This window comes from Populus alba, chromosome 17, assembly GCF_005239225.2.
Source record: "Populus alba chromosome 17, ASM523922v2, whole genome shotgun sequence".
Lineage (NCBI taxonomy): Eukaryota > Viridiplantae > Streptophyta > Magnoliopsida > Malpighiales > Salicaceae > Populus > Populus alba.
This window is the reverse complement of record NC_133300.1, coordinates 20,519,240-20,537,727: the sequence shown is the minus strand read 5'-3', so window position 1 is coordinate 20,537,727 and position 18,488 is coordinate 20,519,240. Positions and strand designations below refer to the sequence as shown.

The 18,488-nt window shown below is 37.2% G+C and overlaps 2 protein-coding genes across 2 annotated transcripts; both read right to left on the bottom strand.

The window, feature by feature from the left end:
* Nucleotides 1–534: 534 nt before the first annotated feature.
* On the bottom strand, nucleotides 535–11,176 carry LOC118037155 (proline--tRNA ligase, chloroplastic/mitochondrial). Its single transcript, XM_035043062.2, has 11 exons — nucleotides 10,778–11,176; nucleotides 10,614–10,670; nucleotides 9,930–10,040; nucleotides 9,715–9,801; nucleotides 9,472–9,585; nucleotides 9,179–9,385; nucleotides 3,057–3,194; nucleotides 2,444–2,605; nucleotides 1,891–2,090; nucleotides 1,193–1,276; nucleotides 535–1,080 (listed from the first exon to the last, which is right to left on the bottom strand). The coding sequence occupies exons 1-11, from the start codon at nucleotides 11,114–11,116 to the stop codon at nucleotides 939–941; spliced, it is 1,641 nt and encodes a 546-aa protein (XP_034898953.1). The 5' UTR covers nucleotides 11,117–11,176; the 3' UTR covers nucleotides 535–938.
* A 4,402-nt stretch (nucleotides 11,177–15,578) lies between these two features.
* LOC118037157 (scarecrow-like protein 8) lies at nucleotides 15,579–17,850 on the bottom strand. Its single transcript, XM_035043064.2, has one exon. It carries the CDS (start codon nucleotides 17,676–17,678, stop codon nucleotides 15,672–15,674), a length of 2,007 nt encoding a protein of 668 aa, XP_034898955.1. The 5' UTR covers nucleotides 17,679–17,850; the 3' UTR covers nucleotides 15,579–15,671.
* Between the last annotated feature and the right edge of the window lie 638 nt (nucleotides 17,851–18,488).

Here is an 18,488-nt window from a genome sequence, read left to right as displayed (position 1 = left end):
GGATGCATGGTTTCCAAATTAGCTGTAAAAATAGTAAGCACTCATTTGCAAGAGACCAGTTCAATTAGGATTCGACCACAAGAACAAGATTAGAAACCCTTGGTGGGGATATTAACACTCCTATGAGTGTTAATGGTGCTGGAGATGGGTTAGGGAGATATGCGGCCCGCTAGGAAAATAACGAGAACAATCGGCCGACACGATTGCCCGGATCTAAACCATTGTTGTCCATCACATGCCTTTGAACCAGACAGCATGTGATGAACTTCAGCTGTCCTGATCCGGGCAGAAATGCAGACGTGAATGCCCTAGGATTCCTCCAGCACAGTATTCTAACTGTTGACCCTCTCCACAAGAATGCTGCTATTAACAATTGATAAGAGTGCTAAGAACTCTAGCAAAAGTGATGAAACAATAATCCATCCAGTTGACATATCTACACCTCATGTGCATTACAGATCCAAGTTGCACACATGTAGTATATACACCAGGTCCATATGTGGCAGTCGCAACCTAAACCAGCACTTCACCATGTTATAAGTCAAAGCAAGTTGACATTTCCAAATAAATTTAATCAGATAGCTAATCTACTTGCAGAGGATACAGAAATGATATTTGAAGTCCAATTCTTCAACTTCTTCTGCTCTCTGATTGAGATGGAAACAGTTCACACAGGAAACCAAATCTTAAGGTTATCTGGGAGATCTGTCTATACCACCGAAAGCAAAATTTTTCCCCTTTCTCAAATCTCTTTCATATATGGTAAGAACATATGACAAGAAGACCTAGCTTTAACAGCTCAATATAATTGACATGACACATTGCTTTAGTCAATTTAATAATAAAAATCACTGAAACAAGGAAGAACAGTATGCCATGACAAAATTTACCATGGGTAAATGCTCTCCCAAGTGAGGCCATTTGAACGGGGACAATACTTAATAAGATTTTGCAAAAATTGCAACTTCTTCTGCTGGGCTGCCAGTCATCAAGCATGTTTTGGTCCCTTGAGGCTGTTCAAAGGGGAAACACCGAATTGTTGCCCCTGTTTCTTCTTTTACTCTTTGTTCATCCGCATCACTACAGTCAACAATTACAACATAATATTAGACATGCATGCAAGTCTGCCAGTATGCTACTTATGCACAGTGCTTCTTTATCCACTACTAGCAAAAGGATAACAAAATAATACCTAGCTGACCACGGACCCCTTGCCCATTTACCAAGGGTTATTGCTGCTTTGAGTTCATCATATGAGCTCACGTCCACAATGTTACTGCAAAAGAATGTCGGAATAATATCAGATGGTTTTGCGAGTACAGGAATCTGATGGACTTCAAAAATAGATGGCTTTCAATATTGGAATCAGTACACAACAACACAAGAAAAAAAAAAAAGCCCAATTGACTTGAACTCATGCGAGAGACACTATCAAAATTGCAAAATGATAAAATGCAATTCATCACTTCCTATTAACCATGCTGGCATTCTTTTTCTCTATGACAGGATGGTCTGTGTTGACGATTATGCATCACATGTTTGAAAATGTCAACTTATTTTCACATTATTTGACAACCTGTTTTCTCATCAGAAGTCCTATGGGTGCCATCACTGCCTTGATATCAAAGCAAAGTCCATAAAGAAAAGGACTTGAACAGCGAGCAAGGCATTAATATTTTTTTATTGTGGTGGGGGGTGCCAGGTTCATTGTTTATAAGCAAATTCTGTCACCAAAAGATAACTTGCATGTAAGTAATTGTGCAATAATGTCATAAGATTATGCTATAATTCTGAAAAGTAATAATAGATGACTACGTTGAAAAGCAGAGCTCACACATAATTAATAACTAAGCCTCCACTACACATAAATGTTAGAGCAAGAGATTGCACCTATCCCGAAATGATGTTGCCCTTCCCAGAAGAGATGACTGGATCTCATCCAACTTGTCCTTGACATAAGCTTCTAAAATTGAAGGCTCCATGGATATTCCAAACACTTTTCCTTGCTTTCCAGGAACGTCTCTCCTAGATATGACCACACTTGCACTTGAAACATCTCGAGGACCAATTTCAATCCTCATAGGGACTCCCTATTAAAACCAAGGTATTATATAGAATTACATGAAAAGATAAGGGTGCTGTTCCACACATTTCAAAGGGTCTCTTTTTATGATCAAAGATGTTTGAAACTATTTTTCTTATAAAACAAATGAGGATCAGGTCCAACATATTGCACAAGTCATACAATGGCATGCGCCTGTCATAAGGCACAAGAAGACATGGCCAATTCAGATTCTTTTTGACAGATTACCGTAAGCTTTAATGATTGAAACTCATTTGGTTACCTTTCATGCAAGTCATAATTAATTATGGATATAAATCATTAATTACTGATCACTTTTCTTCTTTTGTTCATATACTTAAAACAAAAATAAGGACAGACCTTCATCTCCCAGAAATTGAACTTCCATCCCGGGGTTCTCTGATCTGTGTCATCGAGCTTAACTTTGATACCAGCAGATTGCAAGACTTTTTTTACAGAAGATGCTGCATTGAGTACTCCAGTTTTTTCATCCTCTTTTTTCCAGATTGGCACAATCACCACCTGGAAGGATGCAGCGGAGATATGAAGAATAAATTGAAATGATAGTATAAATCAAAAAACAAGTTGTATGTTATCTATTAATGAGAAAATGGCAACTCGGAAACTCAAACTTTACTTTCATACAGGCACTCATCAGAAGACCAAAACCAAATAATTATGCATAGATTGTCTAGATGAAAGATTTTTCTCCAATAGACAAAAGATTGTTTGTCTAAGTACCTGAACACAGCAACCACACCCCTGGGTTGTGCTGATTTATTACAACCACAAAAGAGAGCAACAATAAACTTAACAGAATGAGACATCTCTACCTCTTAGATCAAGTGCATAAAATTGAAAGATTCCTGACAAGTACCAGAGTACCTTTGATTTGAATGCATATAAATTGACAACAACAATAACAAAAACATATACACTAACTCAAGAATCAATAATAGTAATACACAATTACCTGTATTGGTGCAATTTTCGGGGGTAGCATTAGACCAGAATCATCTCCATGGGTCATAATAATACCACCAATAAAGCGGGTGCTGACAGCCCATGATGTCTGCCACACATGTTGCCTCTCTCCATTTTCATCCATAAACTGTAAAGGAACATAATTTCAGTTAAGATAGTGGAGATAATTACCTGGAGGCTTAAAAAGAAAACATGAAAAAATATTGAAGAAAAAAATGAAATAGCCAATAACAAAGAACTGAAAATCAACAAAGTCCAGTATTCAATAATATCTAAGATAGAACAGCAGGGCAAAGCTGTCTAGACAGTCACCCAAAAAAAAATGAACTACACTTTAGTTGGTTAAACAAAGGAAAATTCCCAACCACTCAACCATGCATACAAAAGCAGATAGTCAAAGAATAAGCAGGAGTGCAGGGCATTAGATTTATTGGTAGCAAGGTGAGCATAAAAGAGTGACCAACCTTTAGTGATGTTTATGTATACTTCTTGAAGAATTTTGAGAGAAGTCTTTCTCTTTTCTTAATCTTAACAGCCGTATGTTTGTACAATAAATAGGAAAGAGAAGCTAACCTACTGACCCTCAAAACAAGAAATAAATCCTAGATAGGAAAGTATTCTACACTAAACTAGAAAGCAATAATCTAGAGAATCTGAATAGTTAATATCAGATTCTGTTTCCTAAACCATATATACTAAGATTTCTCTAAGATCCTAACTGATTTTGAGACTGATTTCCACACTCCCCCTCAAGCTGGGTTGTATATGTTATACATGCCCAGCTTGTGACTTAATTCTTCAAAATTAGTTCTTGGTAGAGCTTTGGTGAGGATGTCTGCAATCTGAGATTTTGTTGGAGTGTAAATAAGGTGAACAATGTTCTTCTCAATCTTTTCTGTGATGAAGTGTCGATCTATTTCAATGTGCTTTGTCCTGTCATGATGAACTGGATTCTTTGCTATGCTTATGGCTGCTTGATTATCACAATGCAGCTGTATAGGTGTCAATGATTCCATGCCAAGTTCCTTAAGTAATCTAAGTATCCACATCCCTTCACAAATACCAAAAGCTAGAGCTCTCAGTTCAGATTCTGCACTGCTTCTAGATACCACATGTTGTTTCTTGCTTCTCCAAGTTACTAGATTTCCCCAAACATAGGAGCAATATCCAGAAGTAGATCTCCTATCTATAATGTTTCCTGCCCAGTCTGCATCTGTGTAGATTTCAATATTTTTGTTGTCACATTTCTTGTATAGAAGGCCTCTACCAGGAGTCATTTTCAGGTACCTCAAGATTCTATTAACTGCTGCCATATGATCTTCTGTCGGGTTGTTCATGAATTGGCTTACAAAACTGACAGAAAAGCCAATATCAGGTCTGGTATGTGAGAGATAGATGAGTCGACCCACAAGTCTTTGATATCTCCCCCTATCCACTGGTATACTATCATTTTCTGCTCCTATCTTCTTTGTTGAATCCATTGGAGTGTCTGCAGGTTTGCATCCAAGCATTCCTGTTTCTTGTAGTAGATCCAAGACATATTTTCGTTGAGAAACATATATACCTTTCCTTGATCGTGCCACTTCCATGCCAAGGAAGTATTTGAGATACCCAAGGTCTTTCATCTCAAATTCCTTGGCTAACAGTTTCTTCAATCTCACCAGTTCTTCCTCATAATCCCCAGTTAAGATGATGTCATCCACATATACTATTAGGATTGCTATTTTCTTTTCTGGAGAGGTTTTTACAAACAGTGTGTGGTCTGCTTGGCATTGGGAATATCCATACTGTGCTACTGTCTTTGTAAACCTGTCAAACCATGCCCGAGGTGATTGCTTGAGTCCATATAGTGATTTTTTCAGTCTGCATACTCTGTTGAGGTTGGAGGATGTTTCTAGTCCTGGAGGAATATCCATGTATACTTCTTCTTCCAAGTCTCCATTAAGGAAAGCATTTTTGATGTCTAGTTGATGTAGTGGCCAGTCTTGGTTAGCTGCTAGGGACAGAAGTACTCTGATTGTATTAAGTTTGGCCACCGGAGCAAATGTTTCTTGATAGTCTATTCCATAGGACTGAGTATACCCTTTTGCAACCAGACGAGCTTTTAACCTTTCAATACTCCCATCAGCCTTATGTTTGATAGTAAATAACCATTTACACCCAACTGGTTTCTTTCCAGGTGGAAGTTCAGAAATTTCCCAAGTTCTATTCTTGTTTAAGGCACTGATTTCATCACTCACTGCCTTTTTCCACCCTGAATCTTTGAGAGCTTCTTCAATAGACTTAGGAATCTGTACACTGTCAATGGCTGAAACAAATGCATGATAGGTTGGTGATAACCCTTCATATGAAACAAATTTGCTGATGGGATGACTTGTGCATGATCTAACACCCTTTCTCAAAGCAATTGGAATATTTGAATCATCAATAACAGAGGCAGTATTCTCACAGTCAGAAGTTTCCATACCTGAGTATATTGGGGCAGAATCTGGACTTGGTTCTGAATCTTGGTCATGTGCAAGAGGTATTGTGTGCTCTATCTCCTTTCTAAGTTTTTTCCTTCTAGAGTAGGTAAGAAGCTCATGATTTGTTATCTGTTTTGGTGTAGGATGAATCTGGTCAGGAGATTGGACTGAGGCTGGTGGTGCTGGGACTGATTGGATTGAGACTGGAGGTGTAGTGTGAGGACTCAAAGTAGGAGAGCTCATTGTGGAATGACTTTGGACAAGACTCTGTTGGTTGTCTCCTAGGTTAATTACATGATCAGATTGTATATCCCAATTCTGATATTCTCTCATGGTTGCCCCCTGAAGATCAGACTTGGGATAGTATGCTTGGTGTTCAAAAAATGTGACATCCATAGAGGTATAGACCTTTTTGTAGGTAGGAGAATAACATTTATAACCCTTTTGGTGTGGAGAGTATCCTATAAAAATACATTTGAGAGATGTAGGGTCTAATTTTCCTCTATGGTGTATATGGACAAACACTGAGCAGCCAAATACTTTCGGGTCTAAGGAAGAGAGTAGTTTGGTATGTGGAAAGGCTTGTAGAAGGACTTGGCTAGGAGTTTTGAAGTTTAGAACTCTGGAAGGCATTCTGTTGATGAGATAGGTTGCTGTGAGTACAGCTTCTCCCCAGAATTGTTTTGGCACATGAGTAGAGAGCATAAGGGATCTAGCAACTTCCAACAGATGTCTATTCTTCCTTTCAGCTACTCCATTTTGTTGTGGGGTGTTAACACAAGAGCTTATATGGATAATGCCTTGATTTAGACAAAAGGTATTAAGGCTAGAATTGAAATATTCTTTGGCATTATCAGTTTTTAGGATTTGGATTTTAGTCTGGAATTGGGTTTGTATCATGGAATGGAAGTTTTTGGAAAATCTGACTGACTTCAGATTTTTCTTTCATAAGGAATAGCCAAGTCAATCTAGTGTGATCATCAACAAAGGAGACAAACCACCGAGTTCCAGTTATATTGTGCACTTTTGAGGGTCCCCATACATCACTATGAATCATTGCAAATGGATGTGATGGTTTATATGAAATGGTGGGATAACTACTGCGAACATGTTTAGAGAGTTGACATATTTCACATTTGAAGGATTGTGAGCTTTTATTGGAAAAGAAAGAGGGAAACAGCCTTTCAAGGTACATGAAGTTTGGATGACCAAGGCGATAGTGCCATAACAGAACATCACTATCTTTATTGACATGAAAATTTAAAGTTGACTGACCCTTGAATGATATATAGCTTCTGTTTTGAGTTTGCCTTCTTAGAGGAATCTCACTTTTGAGGAGATAGAGCCCAGAACACATCTTAGCACTGCCAATCTTCTTCCCCGTATCCAGATCCTGAAATATACACAAATGAGGAAAGAATTTAGCAACACAATTTAGATCACGAGTCAATTTGCTGATTGAGAGTAGGTTGCAGTCTAGGTTAGGGACATGGAGGATAGAGTTTAGGATCATGTCCCTTGAGAGTCTGCTCAGGCCTATTCCCTTAACTTGGGAGGAAGACCCATCAGCTATACGGACTGTAGAGTTATTAGTGCACTGATTGTATTCATTAAGAAGAGTGGCATCTCCTGTCATATGGTCTGACGCTCCAGAGTCGATGATCCAAGGGCTTGAGTGTTTCTTACTAACAGTAAGGGCTGTTGAAAAGTTATCTTTTTGTGCTAACAGTCCAGATCCAGAACCAGAGGCTGACATACTTGGTTGAGACAGTGAATTCTGACTGAAGAGTTGCTGTAAGATCTCAAGTTGTTCCTTGCTGAAAGGACTTGTTTCTGTTGGCAGAATGGTGTTCTTATCTCGGTTGTTGTCTGAATATACATTGTTGGCACGTCTGTCTTTGTCATTTATTGATTTTGATGGTTTCCAATCAGCAGGTTTGCCATGAATCTTCCAGCAGTTTTCCTTGACATGTCCTGGTTTGTTGCAGTGATCACACCAGGGTCTTCCTTTCCTCTGTCGATTATCATAGTTGCTGTTTGAATAGCCTCGAGCAGCAAGTGCAGATCCTTCCATTATATGAGCTGAGTTGTGAGGTCCCATCATTACTTTCTTTCTACTTTCTTCACGTCTAACCTCAGAGAATGCTTCTCTGAGATTTGGAAGAGGTTTGGTTCCCATTATTCTTCCTCTGACTTCATCAAGATTCTTGTTGAGCCCGAGAAGAAATTTGAAAGTTCTTTTCTGCTCTACAATTCTTCTATATAAGACTGTGTCTTCAGGGCAATTCCAGCTGTGAGTTTCAAACATATCTAGGTGCTGCCAATGACGGCAGAGAGTGTTGAAGAATTGAGTGATAGAAAGTTCTCCTTGGCGTAGATCATGTAACACTGCCTCAATCTCAAATAGTTCTGATGTATTTTCAGAACTTGAGTAGGTTTCTCTTGCTGCTTCCCAGATTTCCTTTGCTGTTCCATATAGCAGAAAGTTTTCGCCAATTTCATTGGTCATTGAATTGATCAGCCATGACATTACCATATGATTTTCAGTCTTCCATGTTCGAAACATGGGATCATTCCTTTCTGGTATGATGATATCCCCTGTGAGGTAGTCATCTCTGCCCTTTCCACAAATAAACATCATGACTGATGATGACCACTGAAGATAATTGTATCCATTGAGTTTGTGTCCTGTGATTTGGTGTGATGTGCCTTCAGTGCCTCCTGAAAGGCTAACAAATGAGGTTGTTCCTGGCTGTGAGGTCACCTCAGAGAGAGAGCTTTGTCCTGCTGCTGCCATGTCTTAGAGAAGCAGATTAGGGTTCAAGAGTAGGCTCTGATACCATGAAGAATTTTGAGAGAAGTCTTTCTCTTTTCTTAATCTTAACAGCCGTATGTTTGTACAATAAATAGGAAAGAGAAGCTAACCTACTGACCCTCAAAACAAGAAATAAATCCTAGATAGGAAAGTATTCTACACTAAACTAGAAAGCAATAATCTAGAGAATCTGAATAGTTAATATCAGATTCTGTTTCCTAAACCATATATACTAAGATTTCTCTAAGATCCTAACTGATTTTGAGACTGATTTCCACACTTCTTGAAGACAAATAGCATAGCAGGTAAACAACCTAAACAATCACACCTATGTTAAGAGTGCAAAATGCTGGTCCATATGAGGTGATCATTGTTGTGCTGCCCCTGAGTTTAGCTAAGACACTTGCCAGAGATGCTCATAAAGTCTAAAACTCAGAAAGCACCAAATGCCCACTTCACATAGGAGCATGCAATGGATGGTATATTTTAACATGTGACAGAATAAGCATGGATGCATGCAAAAGTCTAAATAAAATCTTGAGTTTGCAACATTTGTTTATCCCCTTTCCCATAGTTGTGCTCTGACAAAAAGCATTGCATGTGATGGTCTTGAAGCCACCAGGGGAATCTATTTTCAGTAGATTCATTCACAGAAATTAGCTGATAATTCACTAAAAAGGATTCAATGAAAGATTTCCAATATTAAACTGTTGGGTTTTCTATGTATTCACGTGGTATCTTGTAAGAAATGGAGCAACAAAACACTCAGCTGGTAGCAACTCGCAGAAAGTCTCTGAAATAATCTTATCTATTAACTTCGGAGTAAAATACCTGTGTTCCAAAAGCCCGAGAAAAGTTTTGCCCGAGGTTGTGGCTAGTTCCAGCCTGTAATGCCTTCCGATCACCCATCATAGCCTCTATTGTATATGTCCTATCAGCACCAGCAAAAGTTTCTGCTTTTGATTTTCTACCTGCAATAACAGGTATTGCAGCTTGCTCATAAGCAAATTTTGTATAGACGTCAATCATCTGCAATGCCTGCAATTCAGCAGCGAAAACCCATTTAACACTAATGTCAGTGTGAATAAGATGCGAAGAATCCTACAGTTCTATAAGATGCAAACCTCCTTTTCTGCCTCCTCTGGATCTGCATGAGCTGTGTGACCCTCCTGCCACAGAAATTCAAGAGTCCTCACAAACGGCTTCGTGCGCATCTCCCATCTTGTGACATTTGCCCACTGAAACGGGAAAAAAAATACTAAGAGGAGGAAATGAAAAAAAAAAAGAAACAAAAAAAAGAGGAACAGTTGTACATAACAAACCCTCCATGACTGGAAACTATTTGCAATGGGTAACCAAACTTTTACCTGGTTTACCATGAGAGGAAGATCACGATAACTATGAATCCACTGAGTAAACATGTGATTCACTATGGTTTCACTAGTGGGTCGAACCTGCCACAACCTCAACAAGTGCAACAATCAAAGCCAAAACTCAGGTCATGTTTTTTTCATGAAAATGAAGCAACACAAATTTTTCATCAACCATTAATTTTCCACGACTAAACAAAATCAAATGTTACCACAAGTTTTTCTTCAAGTTCCTTTCCTCCCCCAATAGTTACAAGAGCCAATTCTGGACTGAACCCCTCAACATGACTAGCTTCTTTCTCAATAAAGGAGAATGGTATAAACTGCAGCACACATTACCGTTGTAAGTATTAAGGACAAACTGAAACAAAAAACCCCATCCACAGAAAACACATCCAGTTGCAATTGTAAAAACAAACCATGCTACTACAGCACAGCTTGGATTTGTCACATTAAAACATCGTAAACAAACTCTTTTGTATGCAAAACAAACCGAATTAATCACATAATTCAAATTCAACATCATTCACAAACAAACTCAAATGATACAATACTCGGCTCAAAATGTCCATGACCACAAAATTTATGCTTTTAAGAGTTCATTTTAAAAATTCATATTAAAGCATACTGCTTTGCTGCATTTCTAATGAAACAAAAAAATACAAATGGATCCTGATATTCATTATCATGATATCTTGTTTATATTACCTTGATCATTTTGTGTCATAAAACCTCAACATTAACCTAAACATGTTCAAAAGGTGGACAAATCTACCTACAAAGTGACCTAAACAAACCAAACCCGCATATCATAACACTTCACTCAACTCAATCACAGCCCTACATTTGTAGCATTCAACAGTCCAATAAAGAGAAAAAGCTCCCACAAAACAAACCTGAGGAAAGTACATGTTGCTATGTCCAGTCTCCTTAAACTTCGCATTCAAATAATCCTGTACACTCAAAAGAAACACAAAAAGCTCAGGAATTTCAACATCCAATTGAAAACGAAAGCTCAAAAATTTCCTCCTTCAATCAAAAAGTTTGAATTTTAAAGGACCTGAATAGCTTCCCAGATGGCATAACCGTAGGGACGAATGACCATGGTGCCACGAACTGGACCATAATCAGCAAGTTCAGCATTAGCAATGATGTCAACATACCAAGCATTGAAGTCTTGAGACCGAGGAGTGATTACTTTTTGGTCTTGGTTAGTTTGTTTCTTGGGGTTTTCGGTTGTGGATGCTGATGTGGTTTGGGAGGAGAAGGCTGTGGTTAGTGGTGGAGGGAAGGAGAGTTTGTGGTGGTGGTGGGGACGGCGGAGTAAAGGAGGAGGGCGGCGGAGGTAGGGAGAGGAGAAGAGGGAGGTCAGTGAGGGGAGTCGAAGAGACGATACCATTTGTGTGGGTTCTTTGAGGGGTTTTGGAGTGTGGTTTTGGAGATTTTGTTATTGAAGGAGATGAGGTTTTTTGTTTCTTCATTTTTTGGATGCAGTGTACATTTTGGTCCCTGTAGTTTACAAAAAGACTCTTATAGCTCCTGAAAGTAAAATTCCTCAATCCCAATGAAAAACTTCCTGGTAAATTGACAGGAGGATGGCATCTCAAAATATTGGTGAGATGGTGAGAAGAGATTCATTCAGCCTATTGGCAATATATTTTTTTTCATTGATTTTCGTTGTATGGAAAACTTGCTTTGTTTTACTAGTTATAAAACATCATAAGCTTATGCTTGAAAATAAACATATGTATATAATGAAATCCTTCACTTTTGAGAGGATGGAAAAACATTATTCTTTGTTGGCAACTTGGCTTAGTTATAAAACTTAAAATAGAAGAATGAGGATCGGGTCATGGTCATGAGAGTCGGGTTTTGACTAAACAAGTCTCAAGTCCATCGGGTCACTAGCCATCTCAAATCTTTTATTGAATAAACCAATTTTTTTCTTATATTTTTTTTTAAAACTAGACCGATTCAGGCTTTGGATAAACCTGTCGGCCGAACTAGTTTTTATAACAATATTTGTTGGTTTCTACATTCTTATTCAATTGGGTTTAAAACAAAATTGGCACGTACATATATAATGTTTACGAGGTTGTTGGAAACTTATGCTATAAATGAGAATGTCTTTGAAAGCTAGCGAGGCCGAAAATTTATGAGAGTTGAGCTTACAAAGATTCACCCTGTCTTGGCCTTCATCCAATTCCTCAAACAAGAATGCCAAAATTGGCAGTGGCCATGCTTGAGAACTATGGCAGATGCAGCCATGGCCTCAGGAGTATGAGACTGTCAAGTCCAAATCACACTATTTTACAACATTCCATGATCTATTTTCGTGTTATTCCGTGATCATCCTCCCAGAAAAAGCAATGCAAATCATTGCCCATGGTCTCAGATAGACAGAGCTCGCCTCAAAATATGTCGAAGGAGACACTTTCTGGGCCAAAAGCTATCAGTGTTCGAGGCATTCATTCTACTCAATCAAGCAGCTTCACTCCCTCAACTCTTTACGTGAGTTCGGAGATTTACTTGTCCGTTTTCAACACCCCTCCGATGTAAATATGATCGAGTCCTTCAGGCTGGTTTTCTCGGTTGTCGGCTGTGAGGATGGGCTCCATGGAGGTGCCCCTCTTTTTTCAGCTTTGTTTTCTCTTGCACCGGCCTGGTGGCTAGGGTATCGACCTTGTATTCTGATTTTGGGCTTGGCCCATTTTTCATTCCCCCCCCCCCCCCAAGAAACTTGGGATCCCATCCTGCCTAAACTAGAAGTTGATAAAAAAAAAAAAAAAAAAAAAAGAGGAGGAATACTCAACATTTTGTATTGAATGTGAGGATTGGTTTCAACGGTTCGGTTTGGATAAAAAAATAATTATTAATTTTGGATTGGTTCTTACGAATAATTCGTTCATTTTCTATGTTTCATGGTTTGTCTTTCAATTAATTGAGAGAGTAAAATTGAGATTTGAGTTCATGTTCTTTCTCCTATAAATAGATTTCAATTGATTTACTTTCACTATTATGTCAAAACCATCAATGCCAACAAGAGCCGGATGACTCTCCTCCATGTTATGTCATTAAATGAAAAGGGATGTAGAGAAGATATGAAGTCCTCTCTCCTTTATGAAGTTCAAATAAAATTTAAATGTTAGGAGAAATAAAAAGACTTTTAAATTTAAATGTTTAAATAGATTAATCTCATATTTAAATAACATTGATTTTTAAAAAAAATTAAGATGGATCTACTCGAGACCCAATCAAAACCAAATTTCATTTTTAAAAAAATATTAAAATAACTTTATTTTAATTTTTTTTTAAAATTCATATTATTTTGATTTGTTTAGTTTACCAAACTCGTAATTCATAGCTTTAACCGTGTTTAACAACTCTATCACTAATCTATACTCTAATTTACTTCGCATTCCACACAATTGGTTGAGGTAATTAAATTAGATATCAATCACTTCTTCCTAACGATGAGTGTCATTATGTTCTTGCTTTTCCTCCCCAACTATTTTCAAAGCTTTGTTACAAAAAGCATTTGTTTCCTTTCCCAATTTTAGGTCACACATGGTAACTGTTTCGCCATTGCCATGGATGTGAAACCTTCCATGACATGATAACTTGAATTATTGTGCATTTATTAGGGTTTTTCTCTAGAGAGGTTTCCAACTTGTGCATCACGCGTTTTGCTAGCCTCAAGCAACATGGAGAGATTGACCTTTGAAGGGAAGTTAAAGTGTTCTAAAGAGACAATATTTAGTTCAAAATTAAATAAATTAAGCCTTAGCGTTCGTTCTTTTCTCTAATTATAGGAAACACGTGTCTACTCGAGACCCTTTTTTGGGCATGTCCTTGTAACGTTCACATGTAATTATTGACATATTTGTATGGAATAGTGTGCTTATTTTAGAAACCTACCTAATTCACTCGACCCACATGAATGTATTGGTTTATTGTTTCTTATAATTCTAATCTTGTTTTTTTTTTTTTTTCAAATAGTTTTTGCATATAGAAACTAAGCATGTTCATAATTTATGATAAATCATCATATTTATTAGACATTTTTTTATATAATATTATTTTGAATTCAAACTCAAAATGATTATGTGAAAATTAAATTTGCTTATCATTTTTAAAAAAATTATTATGAAAGATTAAAAATAAAAAAAACAAGGAATGGTGAAATTTACAGTTAACACGGTTTGATGATTCAGATCATGGATTTAAAAAGTTAATACGGGTTGATTTTTTTATTATTGTTGTTTTTTTTTTAATTTTATTGTTCGAGATTAGTTTTTTTTTAATTAGTTTTATGGTTTTTTTATTTTTTTTTTATTGAGTTATCTAGATCTCATGACATGAGGCTCGGGTTTGTAAGGTTAATCAGAGTTAGCTCATCTCTTATTACCTAGATTACATATTTATCATACTAACTTGGATTAACTTAGACTAGTTTTTTTTTTTTACTCAATTTTGTCCTTCCAAAGGTTTTTTTTTCATATTATTATTATGATTTTTTAATTAATCTTGGTTCATTTACTATAGCAAACTATTTTGTTTATCATCTAATTAAAACAAAACCAATAAATTTTTACATAATTGAGGCTATAACTCGAATAATAAATTATTTTAAACCCTAATGTGGAATCTAAATATTATTTTTTATTAAAAAATATACAACCCCACAACATAGCGCAGACCCACATTTATTTCAAACTAAAAAGAGTTGATACATGGAGGATAATAATATCTATTAAGCTGTAACTCCTTGGATTATTTTTTAAGAAAACAAAAAATTGGAATTGATTATTGATTGGCCTTCTTGTTTGCACATATGCATGAATTGAATCTAGTAACTCGAAAACATGAATTGTGACTTTAGAAACACTAAATTCCGGCTTGTGGTTGCAAAGCTCGGAAGCTACCCTCTCACTTGATTATGTCTTTTCATGTTAAAGTATGGATAGATGTTTCTGATCTTAGGTGCCAAAACAATGTAAAAAGAAAATTCCCTTGTCCTCCATCACCCTATTCACACACAATCTTGGTGAATTCTAAATAAAAACAACACAACCCATCAATCCCTCCTAAGTCCTAAATAAAAATCTCAAATCTTGTAAAAATTAGTATATACTATTGTTTTTAAACCTAAATCGGCTTTGTGAGTCCATCTAAAACCGGATTAAAATTTAAAATTTTTCTGCTATCTAATCAAAACCCAATAGAAAACACATTAATTTTTTTTTCCTGAAATTATTTTTAAAAAAAACAATTAGACTACTCATAGCTCGGAAATCCTCAAATTTGATTTAAAAATCTATGATATATACATGGATATGGATCATTATATAATATTCTTGATCCACTCCAAGAAGATTTGCTTTGGGAAGAAGAAATACACTTCCATTTCCAAGATTCACTAATGGATATTTGGTCGTGGTTAATCATAAATAATTCACATCTTACAATATATGAAAGCCCTATTTTCGTGAAATCTATCTCAGGTAAATTCCCTTAACAACACTCGGAAATTCTATCACTTGTATGATCTAGTCATTTGAGATACTCCAAGATTCTTATATATATATATATATATATATATATATATAGTGGCAATTCTCCTCCATTATAATATCAATGATTTACGATGGCATGCAAATCTAATCCACGAGTTAGCTAACATGACACCAAGCACAAAGATTCCATCACACACACAAAAAAAAACATACAAATCCAATTGAAAAATAATTATAAATGCAATTGGAGAGAATTTTCCTTCAAATCCAAACACTCCCTTTTATATTATTTAATTGGGTTGATTTTCTTTCCATTTTTATAAGCAAAAAAGTTAAAAATAAAAATAGTACTAAAATAAGTATATATATTTTTAAAAAAATAATAAAAATTACACTAAACAATTAATAATAATGATAATAATATCGAAGAAAGTGAAGTTAACGCCAAGCAGAAGCGACAGTGAGAGTTTTTCCCTTCCAACCAAAACATACCCCACCGTTCTCTTCTTTAACAGTAAATCCTGGGTTAACTCGGTTTGTTAAACTCAACCTCGCTTTCATTGACTCAGCAACGATTTGACTCATTGGCTTCAACTCGAACCCTGCCATTCCCATCCGGGCCCGCCATTTCCCAAAGACCTCGCATCTTTCAATCCGGTCCCTGCCTTCGCAAGCAACCGAGTTTACTATCGTCCGACCCAGTCCCTCCTCGACCCTTGCTCGCTCTGAGCTATCCCTTTCCATTGTTGAGTCGATTGAGTCGAATAGCGCTCCGTAATATGAACATGATTCGTTCACGCGCGCCATGAAGGGGGCGGTATTGGTATTCATTTCTTGCTCCACTATTGTCACAACGCGCGGCCCCAACCCCTTCACGCGCCTCAAAAGCTCATCCCTTGGATTCTCTGTGGACACGCTCTCATCGGGCATTCTATACAGCTTGAACGCAAAATTGACAGCCAAGGCCTCTTCCGGCTCGCACCCGAGGGACTCCCGAGACAACTCACTGAGTCTGCAACTCACAACGTTGAAACACAGACTTAGTCCTAATAGCTGGGCGAGTTGACTCAGCGTTTCACCAACTAGCCTCAACCTCTCCTTCGCCTCTCCACCATTGCTATCAGCAGCAACAGCTGTGATCTTGACAATGGCTGGCTTCAAATTTTGAAGCCCAGAAAGCGCGTGTAGAAGGTTCATGTATTGCCCTCCTTGACCGATATCAAAATCAACAACATGGAAGCCATTGCTGCAGCCATTCATCTCTCGGCCTTGCTCTCTTGTGGCCTCAATGATGGCAAGATTGGCAGCCATGAAACCAAGCTTGAAACAAGGTGACAAGTCATATAAGGACTGGGTTGCATCTACATGTTCCTTGTTGTACAACTCCCTTACAGAGGGTGTTTTTTCAGCAGAATTAACCCGATATTTTAAAGCCATCAACATGTATTCCATCAATCTCTGTCCAGAATTCCCTCGTGGGTTCGCAACCTGACAGATACGAGACAAGATCTCAGGGTAAACATCAGTTTTACCTTCGTAAATTGCTGATGCTGCTTCGATTATTGTCTGTTTCGAAACCGGCGTGGTGACTGTCGAAGATGAGGATGAGGATGATGAAGTGGGCGATGGAGAAATCGGATTATTACAAGAACTCATGAGATTCTGTATCGTCTCAGACCATTCACTGTTAGTGTTCGTTATAACACTTACATCGTCACCTTCTTGGTTGTCGTCATCGTCGTCTAAAAGCTGTTTTTCCAGTTCTTGAAGCTGATTCAGCATCTTTTTCTCCCGATCTTGGCCCATAAGTACTCCGTTTCCTCCTCCGTTTTGGTTCTGTAACATATTCACATACGGCATCATGTTGTTGTTATTGTTGTTGATGACACCGTTAGAACTCATAAGATTCATGGGGCGCTGCTGCTGCTGCTGGTTGGAGCGAAGTTGTTGAAGAAGAGGCAGACTATAACGTTGAGGCATTAAGCTAGGGAGTTGAGGAGACAGGTTGTTAACGGAGAAATCAATGGGAGAAAGTGTTGAAATCGGCGAAGTATTTTGTTGGAACAAATTGTTATTAATCCTCGGCTTTACAGACCGAAGGAGAAGATTATTTAGGGCCGCTTGGTTTAGCAAGCTTTGCTGCGGCGGTGATTGAAAATCGGCAAGCGAGCGCTTGCCGATTAACGTTGGCGTTGTGGTGGTGGCTGCGGTGGTTGCGTTCATATTTGTGGGCAAGATTGCTCTATGTTGAGCGATCTGTTGATAATTATGAGAAGACAAATTTTGGTCAAGAAAGATTTGGTTGGTTCTGTAAGGAGGCAATGATGATGGGTTATTTGAGAGGTTCATGGTGGGGAGAGATGATCTATTAGTGTAGAAATCTTGGAAACCACCACCGCCTCCTCCTCCTCCACTACCACCACCGCTTGAAAACCCAGATGCCATTGGGGAGTTAGTGCTGAATTCTTCCAAGAATCCCTTTCTAGGGTTACAAAGAGAAACGCATGGACAGGTTAGTTTATGAGAGAAATTGAAGAGAGTTTCTTCCTTTTTTTATCTTACGAGGTAGAAAGGATTCTTGATGAACAATATAAGGGAGAATGTTTACCGTTTGATTTGATCTATTTTAAGAAAATCAACGGTGATTAATTATGTTATTACATAACTCTTTGATGTTGTTGTTCATGTGAAGTTATAACTCTTTTGTACTTGCTTGATATGACATTCATTATCCACGCGTTGTTATAATGCGTGATCTTCACTTTCACTAGCGACGATTGTCCTATTTTGAATCGATATGGAATAAACATATTTTTTTCTCATTACGTGGATGTAAATGCATTATGCCTCTTCATATGACTAGAATTTTGTTTCACATGATCTTGATGATGGATGCAAAATTTGATAAAAAATTACTCTTTTTTAATTGAAAACAATAAAAGAAATTATATGTATTTTAAATAAACAAAATATAAAGATAATTATTCTCATTTATACTTTATATAATTATAATTATTAAACTTGATATGGTAATGAACTTGATTCAAGAATTAGGTTATATGCTCATCAAAGCAACTTATAAATAGACAAATAAACCTTAATATACCCTAAAACAAGGTTTATTTTAATGAAAGCAAACATGTTATTTTAGACTAGAAATTAAAAACAAATATTTTTAGACTTTGAAATAGTAATATGTTCATATAAATTTGGTTGAGTCGCAAATTGAACTTATCATGTTATTTGTATTTGATT